At 33.9% G+C, this 12,245-nt stretch overlaps 1 protein-coding gene and 1 long non-coding RNA gene across 2 annotated transcripts; one reads left to right on the top strand and one right to left on the bottom strand.

The window, feature by feature from the left end:
- Window positions 1-3,912: 3,912 nt before the first annotated feature.
- Window positions 3,913-6,092, bottom strand: LOC128042330 (uncharacterized). The gene is made up of 2 exons (XR_008197549.1): window positions 5,692-6,092; window positions 3,913-5,184 (listed from the first exon to the last, which is right to left on the bottom strand). It is a non-coding gene; the product is annotated as an uncharacterized LOC128042330 (long non-coding RNA).
- A 3,106-nt stretch (window positions 6,093-9,198) lies between these two features.
- Window positions 9,199-10,103, top strand: LOC105761883 (josephin-like protein). The gene has a single exon (XM_012579831.2). It carries the CDS (start codon window positions 9,547-9,549, stop codon window positions 9,919-9,921), a length of 375 nt encoding a protein of 124 aa, XP_012435285.1. The 5' UTR covers window positions 9,199-9,546; the 3' UTR covers window positions 9,922-10,103.
- The last annotated feature ends 2,142 nt before the right edge of the window (window positions 10,104-12,245 follow it).

Here is a 12,245-nt window from a genome sequence, read left to right as displayed (position 1 = left end):
TCTAAATTTTGACATTTTGCTCAGAAAATGGCTGGAGGTATTTCTGTTTGATCTTTCCACTGCTTAAATATTGTTTAAATCGTGATTCGTAATTACAATTTGAATTAAAAATTCATATAAGAAAATGCTAACATTATTTTCTCTATGGTTAGCCAAATTCACAATGAGTTTGTACTTTGCCTTGCTCTAACAGAGGCCTTGAATGGTGATAATTCTTTTTATAACTTCAAATTACAGCATTTCTAGCTAATTTCATTTCCTGAGAAGCCACAATACCCCCAAAGATTCCCACAATGCTCAACCAAATAGTTCAGGGTATCTTCATGAGCATTTTCCAAATGCTTTTACATGAAATCTGCTACAAATTATCAATAAGTATTTAGATATAAATATGAAATATAACTTCTTAAATATATAATAAATTTAAATCCATTCATTTTAAAACTTAAACTCAAGCATTCATGGATTACTTTTCTTTGAAACTAAAGTTGTGTGTGGTGGAGCACATCTATGCTCTCTCTTTTATTTTGCAATCCCTATGAACCATCTCTTCTTTACCATCGCCTAGCTTCCCCCTTCACCGCCCTTAAAATCTCTCCATTAACCTTGCTTCACCCTTGTTGTTCAGCTTGCGTCCTAGTGGTTTTTTTCCTTCATCGTCGCTCCTTACCTAAGTCTAACCCTACATTGCTCTCGCCATTTCCTAACCTTTCTCCACTATCATTGCTACCCTTCATCCTTGATCCTCTATGAGCAACCCCTATTTTAGTTTTTAGACAACACTCTTGAGCTCTGGTATACAAACGCCAATTCAATCCCACCCTTTTTCCTCCCACAACCCCCTCCTTTTGTGCCATCTATCTCCACCATTGGCATTTTAAAAACTTCAACAATAATCTTTTCGACCATTTTCAACAATCCACCTTTTAACAAAGAGCTCTCGAGCTTGAAAAGCCTTTTCAACAGCTAACAACTTAGCTGTTGAATAGTTGATCACCACCCACACTTGCCACCTTTGTCATTCCATCAGTCGATGATCGGTTAATTTTCTAGTGTGATGAGGATCTTTGGAATAATATGTTTTGGACTAGGGATAGTCTTCTGCCTTCCTCGATAATGGTTGTCATTCTAGTGTCGGCTTTATGCTTGACCTTTTTGAGGACTGTGTCTTTTGCTCAAACACAAAGATTGATCCTTTGGAACTGTTGATGATGGAAATTAGTCGACGAGCTTGTGTTTTGTTTGATCATTTTCGAGGCTTCACACATTTGTTTTTTTAGGTTAAGTATTGAAGATTCCATCACTATGGGAGTGATAACGTTAGGAAAGAATTCATCGCATTAAGGTGATCATTTATCTTGATGGTTGTCTACCATTATAATAGTTAAGTCATCCTTAGCTCCCTTTCGATGTTTGATGGTGGAGACTTGATTCAAGCGTTTGATTGTCTTATGTTGTCCCACTCGAGCTTTAGGTTTATTGGTTATTAGGGCCTTGTTTTGTATTGGTTGTCTACCATTGTAATGGCTGAGTCATCCTTAGCTCCATTTTGATGTTTAATGGTGGAGACTTGATTCAAGTGTTTGATTATCTTATGTTACCCCACTCGAGCTTTAGTTTTATTGGCTATTAGAAGCATTGGCTCTCATTCATTTTCATTGAGCTAGATAGAAACTTTGTCTTGTTTCGAGCTTTTTCTCTTGTTCACTTATACCGAGTTTGGTTTTTAATGTTTGTAAATCTCTCTCATATATGAAAGTTTCTCATTGACAAAAAAAAACTCTAGCATTCATGAATCATATACATAATCATTAACTGCTAACAGTAAAAGGAAACAAGGGTTAATACTCTTATTAGCACTCCAAAGACCAAGATTTAGGGTTCAAACCTGTCACCTTCTCCCTCTAATTTTTAATGTATATAAGAAATGTTAAATTTATTTATTTCATAACAAGTATTCAAGATAAATAATAAGAATCAAGTCCTTGAACCACTAAGCTTCAAGTTTGGCATGAATAGTGAAAAGAGCATCAAGATCGGACGACAAAAAGTAACAATTCTTTGAGGGCTCCCTCTGTGCTTCACCTTGTGATTTCTTCTTCGGTGGTGGACATTGAAACGCTTGAAGAATTTGATGTTAAAGATTCTTTCTGATTATTATATTAATGGGCCAAATATTGTAGATTTTTGAGCTTTTTTCTTATTAATTTTGATTTTCAAATGCTGGCTCAATTCAGTTGTGGCTTCGGTGCATGCTAGTTTCACATTTATTGTCAGTAAGAATGGCCATTGTTATTCTCCTACAAAGTTTCCTAGTACAACCTTTTTTCCTGGATTTGATGTGGTCGGACGAATTTCAAATGCTTGTAAGAAGGAAATATGTCTCTCTGCTATGAGTTTTGGACCTAAAGCCACATTAACTTTTGATCCTTCAACAACCAGTTTGGAGAGAAGCAAACAGTGGTAGCATACCATCGATCCCATATCCCCTTATTTTATGCCATTTCCAACCTTTTAAGAATGTTTCCCAAATAGCTCAAAGGAATGCATGTTAATGTGGTTAATATATACGTATCTTGCTTGTTCTGTTTTCTTTCCCCCTTTTTTTGACATAGTTTTTTTAAATTTTGATGCATGGTCAATCTTTTAGGAAAGTTATTCAGGTACAATCTGGCCATGTACTCAAGGTTCCCTTTCGAAAGGTCCATCTAACTAGAGATGGCCATATCACTTTTGCAATTGGTGCAGCCAACATCGGGGCTCTTGGCACAACACTTCTTTGTTAAGCGATTCCAATGGAGCACCTTAGGTTGCCAAATAGAGATGATGATGAGAAGGTTAGAGTAATAACATATAAGATAGCTGCTCATACTGCTGATGTAGCCAAAGGTCATCCGCATGTTCCGGCCAGGGATGATGCATTAAGTAAGGCAATGTTTGGGTTTCGATGGCTGGACCAATTTGCTTTATCACTAGACCCCATGATTGCCATGTCCTTCAATGATGCAACCTTGCTATCTAAAGGTGCCAAAGTGGCTTGTTTTTGTTCTATGTGTGGACCAAAGTTTTGCTCAATGAAGATAATAGAGGATGTTCAGAAGTAAGCTGAAGAGCATGGTTATCGGCGCCCTAAGGAAGCTGTGCAACCAGGAGATGGATGCTATGGGCGTTGAATTCTTGGCTGCTAAGAAAACTATTAGCGGTGAGCAACATGGTGAAATCGATAGAAAAATCTACGTACCAACTAATTATGTCACCTCCTCTGGTAGGTGAAGGTTAGTGATGGTCACTAAACTAACTATAATTATGACAAAGGCAAGCGCACCTATCGAACAATAGTATAGCTATGGTAAGTAGGGAATATCATATCCACGAGGACTAAAAGTACTAGTAATTATCGTTTTTCTATTATTTAGTTGATAAATTGGGATGATTGTTTTTAATCTAAATTTTACTAATCTAATTTAACTAAGAACGCAACAGAAAATGAAATAAGAAATAATCAAAGATAACCAAAGAGAAAGACAATACCCAAGAAAGAATCCACCTAGACTTCACCTATTATTCTGAATCTAAATTAAACGATTTATTCACTTGTGTCTTGATCCGTAAAAATCCCTAAATTATGTTAATATCTCTTTCGAGAGTAAGAACAACTGACTCTAGGTTGATTAATTGAAATCTCTTTCTAATTAAAACTCCTATCGTCGCATTAACTCGATCTATGGATTCCCCTATTAGATTTGACTCCAGTCTGGTAGATTTATGTCGTTCTATTTCTAGGATTGCATGCAACTCCACTCAATTATGCTAGACCTACTCTTAAATAGGGACTTTTGCTCTACTGGAATAAGCATATTAAACATGAATTAATATCCAAAAAATATTAAAACACGAAATAAGCATACATAATTGAGAACAAGAATCAAGTATTTATCATGTAAATCAGAAATCAAATAATAAGATTCATCATAGGTTTCCTCTTCCTTAGGTATCTAGGGAGTTTAGTTCATAATCTGGAATGAAAACATCTCAAAGTTAGTATAACAATAAGACATAAAAAAACTCAATAAAACTTCTAAGGAAATTAAATGGAGATCTTCAATCTTGAAGGAGATCCACTTCTGAGTTGATTCTGATGGCATTCTTCGAGTGATTTCTTCAATCTTCTCTGAGTGCTCTCTTAGATCTTCTTATAATTGATAATTATAGACTTTAGAATGCTCAAAAAGCCTAAAAATTGAATTTTTCTGCGTGTTTGGGAAACAGGGAGCGATATCGACAAGGCGGCACATGGGTTGGCACGTGTCGCTCACACGGGCTTGTGGCCAGCTCGTGTGGAAATGCCCAGGCCATGTGGATCTTGGAAACAACTCTATTTATCCGATTTTAGCTCGTTTTTCGCTCCTTTTGCTCCCAAATGCTCTCCTAAGTATAGAAACAAAAATTTAAAGGATTAGGAGCATCAAATTCACTAATTTACATAATTAATCATCCAAAAATGCATTCAGAATGAGATTAAAAAATGCTACTTTTACAACTTATCAGTCAGTACATCGGGGTTCTTGTTTATTGAAATTCTGGAAGGTATTATATGCACCGAAAATATTACTCTAGTAATTGAAGTAATCCTGTGATTACAAATGAAATGAATCCATGGTAAAGTAAGTGAAATCCTTTAAAATATTCTTTTTTTCTTTTAAAGAAAAAATGAGCAGATAATTTATGCCACTAGAACTTCAATGCACGTTTTATTTATGGTTTTGATGTTATATATTGATGCAAAACGCACCAGGGGTGCCTGTATCTGCATTTAGTTCATGGCATTCGACCATGAAGCTGGCAGATGAGGCTGAGAAAGTCCCTTTGAACCTGAACAGGATAATGCCTGCATTTTGCTCAATAAGCATTAAGTAGTTTGACCAGATTTGGTTGAATGAAGTATGTACAAGCCCAAATTTGCCCAATACCCCCCAAAACCCAATATCCAAAACAAAACCCAAACCCAAATACTACTAAACCTTAGCCCAGCAAGCCCACAAAACTTAAACAAATTTTCAGCAAAAAATGAGAGGCAGAAACCCTAGGTGCGCCGCACCTAGGTCCGCCTCTGCCAGCCTCATGCACGTCCCCTGGCCACCGCCTCCGCTCCCCAAGCGCTGCTACCCACGTGTCTGCTACCATCTGTAACACGCAAGAAGAAGACAACAAAAAAGAGAAGACAAAACGACAGAAAACAAAATGGCAAACAAAAAATATAGAGAAAAATAGTTTTGTATTTCGGCTATAAAGCCAAAATCAGATGCTTGTTTAGTTCTTCTTCCTTTTTTTACGAACAGGAAATAAAAAAATAGAGCAGATTTGAGAGGTTTCCTTACTTTCTTGTTCGGATCCTTTTTTATTTTATTTTATTTTCATTTTTTTGCATACTAAATAATAAGAAAAGGGGGGCTTCTTCATTTTTTTACAAACATTAATAGAAAAAATAAAAAGCAGAAAACAGATCAGAGGTGATTTTTTGTTATTCTATTCTTAAGCTTTTTTCTTTTCCTATTTATTTATTTTTATTTTTATTTTATTGCTTGAGTTTTTCATTATTTTCCTCTTTCGAAATAGATATATACATCTATATTTGTTTTATCTTTAAAAAAAAAACAGTTTACATATATATATACAAAAAAAAAATCTTACCTTTGAACTTTCCGGCCACCGCATACTGCGGCCGGTGAGGCGGCGACGCAACGGAGACACGGTGGCCGATGGCTGGGTCCTTGGCCGGAGCTAGAAGCCTGCGAGAGAGAGAGAGAGAGAGAGGCTGAGCTCTCTGTTTTTTTTCTTTTTTTCTGAAAAATGAAGTAAATTGTTTTCTTTCTTTTTTTTTTTTTGGTATTTATATTAGATACAAAACGGCGCCGTTTTGGGCCTTAGCATCAATGGCCAAAACGACGCCGTTTTGGCGTATGACCCGCAACCCGACCCTCCAGGAAGGGGATCCGCGTGTTTTCCCTTAGCGGGATATTTGCGCTATAGATCCCTTCCCCTTTGCGGTTTACCTCAACGCGGTCTTTTGGTTTTTCTTTTTTTGGGCCGCGAATTTTGTTTCTGTTTCAGTATGGTCCTTGACCCATGTGCAGTCCCTCGATTAAAACGCTGCGTTTCGAGTTGGGGAATATTTCACAATAGGTCCCTTTAGTTTTGAGCGCGTTTCATTTAGATCACTAGCAATCCTTTCTTTATTTATTTACAATTTCATCCCCAAAATTTAGTTTGGTTTCCAATTTAATCCCATATGTGTTATTAGAGTTATTTTATCATTAAATTAATTATTTTAATATTATTATTACTATTATATTACATTATTGTTATTATTATTATTATTATTATTATTGTTATGATTTATGTCATTTTAATTTCAAATTTTGTCGTATATATGTACATACATACATTTTGTTATATATCTATATATATATACACATACGTACATATTTTTAATTTATTATATATATATACATACTTATATATTATTTATATACTTTATATATATACATATATGTGTGCACTTATATATGTACATACGTTTTTATAAAACATGTATATACATGCATGTATATTTTATAACTCATACATATACATACATCTAAATGTTTTTTCATATTTTATAATTTCAAAGCATACATATATATACATGCATATATTTCTACAACATATACATACGTACTTTATTATTATTATTATTATTATTATTATTATAAATATACATGTATACACATACTCTTATATTTTAGACATTTCATAATTTTTATATACATGTACATATATATATACATCTTTACACATGTTTTTATATTTGATAATTTTAAAATATGTATACATACATAGATTTTTCATATTTTCATAATTTTGTGTACATTCATGTATATATGTTTTTTACATCTATTCGTTATTTATTTATTTACATTTTCATTATTATTTAGAAAGAAGGATTCAACTTTTATTTGCCTATGTACTTGCCACTTTGTATGTTATTGATTGGTCCCTTTTATTATCTTATTTTCGTTGCTATTACTCGTGTTATTTTTACACCATCATATTCATTATTGTTTTGCTATACATATTTTACCATACATAAAAAGAAAAGATTTTATAAATAAGGCAATATTTCGCGTTTGGAAATTCGAGAAAATGTGCCCTAACGTGCTGGGTTTCGGTTTCTCGTTCGACCAAATAGCCAAATATCCTTTTAAGATTTTCTAAATAAGGCAATATTTTGCGTTTGGAAATTCGAGAAAACGTGCCTTAACGTGCTGAGTTTCGATTTCTCGTTCGACCAAATAGCCAAATATCCTTTTAAGATTTTCTAAATAAGGCAATAATTTGCGTTTGGAAATTCGAGAAAACGTGTCCTAACGTGCTGGGTTTCGATTTCTTGTTCGACTAAATAGCCAAATATCCTCTTAAAACTTCAAAGTATGGTTTCGTTAAACTATAAGGTGATCTTGGTTTCGATGGTTTAAAGTATCGTGTCCTAACGTGCTGGATGTGATATTCCTTCGGAATAAGAGAATCTTATATTTCAGTTCATGTTATCAGAGTTTCTTTTAAGGATCGTATTTTTAAAACTCTTCAAAGTTTTCAATTTTCGACACTAAGACACTACCTAATCAATTAGGTACCAATTTTGGGCGTATCGAGGGTGCTAATCCTTCCTCGTGCGCAACCGACTCCTGAACCTATTTTTCTGAATTTTGTAGACCAAAATCGTTTTAATAAAAATTAAATCGTTTATGAAAAACAACCACTCTTCGAGGTGACTCGATCACACCTCATCGAAAAAAGATTGGTGGCGACTCCCGTTTTCGTTTTCGTTTTTGTTTTCAAAATCCAAGTCGACCCCATTTTATCAAAAAAAATGGTGTCAACAAAGTAAATGAACAATACCATTATATTATTTGGCTAGTTAAAATAATACAAAGAATTGAAAAGGAATAGTTATAAAATGATCTTTATAATAACATTTTATTTATAATATTAATTATTATTATGGATAAGTAGTAGTTAATATTATCCAAAGAAAGTAGGGAAAAATTTGCTTTTGCAGAAGCTATATTTTCACTTCAAAATGTATCTACTTTGTGCTAAGTATTGACAAAAAAGATAATAGAAAATTAATGAAAGGGAAGAGGTAGGGGTGGGCTTTGGAAAAGTAGGCATTGGTATAATTTGGAAGGTGATCTTAACTAACTCACCTGTGTTTTAAGGATTTTGAAGAAGTTAGGGCAGTCTTTGATTAATATCATTAGTCATGATATGAAGGGCAGGTTTTGCTTATTACAAAAAAATGATTGTACACAAGAATGTGAATATTGGAAACTCCTATTCTATTTGTGCTTTGAAAGATTGAGATGCAGTTTAATTTATTGAACCATGGTCGTGATTTGTGAGGATAAATCCCTCAAACAACCCTTGCATCCAAGCAAATTATCAAGGGATGTCGTTCTGAAGGGTTCCATTTCCAAGAGTCTAAAATTTTTTTATCAAAATAGATTTACCGGAAGGTTATCGTATCTTTTTTGAAAGGAAACTAAATTTATAGTCAAATCTCAAACTTAGGGTGGGTTTGGATGGACAGTGTGTTTACCTGAGGTTAGTGTAAAAACAGCGGTGGCGGTGAGATTAGATATTGTAACGAAACTGTAGCGTGAGACAAAAAGTAAGCTAAACGCACCGCACCGCACCCAATCGTCCAGCCAAACCCACCACTAGTCAATTTCTTTTTTCTCTGTGGACCATCCTCTTTATAGAATCCAATTGAAGGGAGCCGTGGAAAATCAAAGAAAACTCCCCTAAGATTATGCATTTGTTTTATTTATCCTTTTCCTCTTTTTCTAAAGCCTTCACGCCAACTTCTTTCAACATCTTTTATTATTATTTTGCTGATAAATATCCCACTCGTGTGTACATAAGAACTCCCATGTCCCCACCAAATTAAACAGACAATGATAACATTTGTTGCTTTGCAGACATGGGCATCTTGCTAACTTACTCATGATGTAATGATTTTGTAAACCAAAAACAGGCATGATTCCCACTATATACACGTAATGCAGGTGGATTTTAAGTTTGTTTTAGAAAGAAATGGACATAAGAGCTACTTACTTCAAACACCTTCAATCTTGCTTCTTTTCCTTTTAATCATTCCTCATCATCCATTGCAGGGTACGTTTAAAAAAAGACAAAAGAAAAAGCAAACTACCGATAGTATCCCTTTCAAGAAAAGTTACCCCATGGTAAGTCCATGATTTGGTTTTGATTACAAAAACCACTTCAGTATTGAAGTCTTGGGGTCAGATTTTATTTTGTTACTTTTTTTAATTCACTGTTTCTCTTTCTTTACCTTGACCTTTTTTGGGTTCACTGTTTCAGCAATCTCTCCTTTTATATTCCTTAACCCACACCTCCATTTTCTCTCCATTGCTTTCACTGCAACTCCCCCATCTCTTATATATATATATATATTCTCTCTCAAAGGTCAGCTGACTGCTGAAGATGTCAATTAAAGTGAGTCAGAAAACGGGAAACAAGGCAACTGGTAGTACTATCATACACAAGTCTAATACCAGTGCTGCAGGGAATAAAGGGGTTCCGAGGCCCCGGAGTTACGGTTTCATGCGATGTAAAACATCGAAAATTTCACCGGTAAGGTTTCTGAAGCATCTTGGTGGTAAATTAGCCAGAGGTTTACATGTTGTGTCCATGAAAATCAGGCAATCTCCTAAGGTTTCTTCTTCATCTGGAAGATCAAAGCCATTTGTAACACCTGTTGATTCTCATAGAACTGCTGCCGTCGAGGACTGCATCGAGTTTATCAACTCTTCTGCTTCTTTGCCTCGATCAAATTCCGTTTCGGCTAATCCTCATTGAACTCTGCAGTTAATGGTCTTATTTGGTTGTTAAAGATACTTTGATGTTTACCAACAATCCTATCCTAGTACCTTATATATATATACATTGTCTTTCTCTTTAGATAATGAAGGTAAATCATTCCATATATATTTAGTTTAACTATGAAAAAGATAAATAGAGCATCGGTTTTGTTTGCTTAAGTATTTCGAGGTGTTTTTATTTTATAAACTTATCGTGAAGACTCTTATTAAAGTTGAGAGATAAAATCTTAATCGAAAATAAATTTGATTTGTTGAGAGCTCGGCACCTATACAGCTGTATATTTTGTTATTAAATCCATTAGGCTTTTTTTCTAGATCTTGATCTTTTTACGGCATTAAAAGATGACAAAGAAACCAACTACAGTGGAGTTGAGACAGCAATCACATGATAGTGTTTTCCAAACCAAGCGTGCGCATTAAAATTCTTTGCTTTTTTAATTTTTCTTTGAGACGGAATTGGATGAACATGCCTAGCTTTCTTAAGTGCAAGACCAAAATTGACATCCCAATAGTTGACATTCGTCCTCATATGCCAATTGGAGCCCAACAATGAAGTCCTCCATTATCCATCTTGTCCACCACCAAAAGCTTGATTTGAAACCCCTTTATTAAACAACAAGATCATGTTTGGGATTTGGGTTCTACATTATCCTTCCCTTCTCCATTTACCGTGTTGGTAAGCTTGGTTGGACTAACCTTTGTTCTAAACATTCTCTAAACAGCAATATGCTAGCTAATCTGACGTTGAATTATGTCGACTATGACAGAAATGAGTTAGGTACCTGATGTAATTGCTTTGTTTGTCCAATGTTGTCAGTTGCCTAAATATCTTGTCAAATGTTAAGATGAATATAATTACTCAAAAAGACAGCAAACCCATGCTTTATATTTCGCCTAATCATGTAATTGCAACTATAGCTGGCAATGTTTAAATTAGAAGCTGTCAACTTACGACAAGTACAGGAATGTTAAAAAAAGGCTTGTCAACAAATAGTGAGGTAATTCCTAATACTATTCAATCACTTATAGAGCAATTTCTGTTTATTTCACTCTTTTTGCATGAGATGTTGTCACATACAGTCACCATTTTTGCAGACAAAATCTATCAGGTACAGTAAACTAAATATGTTGTTCCACTTTTGCTTGCTTTAATCTAGTGTTATAAAACCGACGGGGACTTCAATGTAAACATTTAATTGAATTGAGTCAAATCGAATAAAAATATTTTGAACTAACAAATTTTATTTTATCATTTTGATTTAATTTGAAATTTTTTCGAATCGAGTCAACTGAAATGAAATTTGAGTCGAATCGAATTAAATGAAATTGTTCAAGTTAAATTAAAAAAATTAAACATGTGAAATTAAAATCCTATTACATTATAACTTCCATGTTAAAGAAAACTTTTTAAAGTAAAATAATAGAAATACTTTAGCATGATAAACTTGAATAATTAATTAACTTATGTAGGTCCTAAAATCATTATCTTAAAACATTTTAATTTTTAACTTTCTTTATATATATTTTAGAATTTTTAAAAATATAAATTTTGGAATTTTATAAATATTTTGAATTTTAAAAATATTTTGATTTTTTAAAATTTTTTGAAATTTTTTTGTAATTTTTATTGGGAGAGACCAATTTACTCATTTTCAAACTTGACAAGGACCAAAAGGGTATTTACACCAATCTGTTATTCGAATTGTAAAATTCAATTCGATTCGAACTCGAAACTCGAATTACTTATTCAAGTTGACTCGAATAACTCGATTCGATTACCTTGAAATTTGAGTTTTTATTTTTTATTTTTTAAATCAAATCAAGTTTTACTGACCCCTAATCTAAATTGTTGTGTTCATCCCAAAAAATCAACCTGCCTTAGTGAAATGGCCAAAATTAGTAAATCCCTAACATATTAACTTTAAATAATTTCATAATAGTGTTCAATGAAGGAAATCAATAACAACATAGTGAAGAAGAATCAAGAAGCCATTACCCTTGTTCTTCAGAGTGACAGAAGCAGAGTTCTTGCGGTCACCATTGTAACACCCCTAACCCATATTCGTTACCGGAACACGGTTACGGAACATTACTGGAGTTTACAGAACAAATACAATTAATTCATATAATTTACTATTCATATCCGAAATCAATCATATTGTCCCTTAAATCGACTTTCGAGGCCCAAGATATGCATTTTAAACAAGTCGGGACTAAACCGAAAACTCAGAGAATTTTTCCCAAAATCTTAAAAATTTTCCAAGCTGCAAGGGACACGCCCGTGTGGCCAGGCCGTCTGTC

This window comes from Gossypium raimondii, chromosome 7 (assembly GCF_025698545.1).
Source record: "Gossypium raimondii isolate GPD5lz chromosome 7, ASM2569854v1, whole genome shotgun sequence".
In the NCBI taxonomy this organism is placed as follows: domain Eukaryota; kingdom Viridiplantae; phylum Streptophyta; class Magnoliopsida; order Malvales; family Malvaceae; genus Gossypium; species Gossypium raimondii.
Note: the sequence above shows the minus strand (reverse complement) of the source record. Positions and strands in the feature narration are given on the sequence as shown.

Excerpts from the sequence above, each read along its gene's own strand:
- LOC105761883 (XM_012579831.2), top strand. The coding sequence starts at position 9,547 with ATGTCAATTAAAGTGAGTCAGAAAACGGGAAACAAGGCAACTGGTAGT.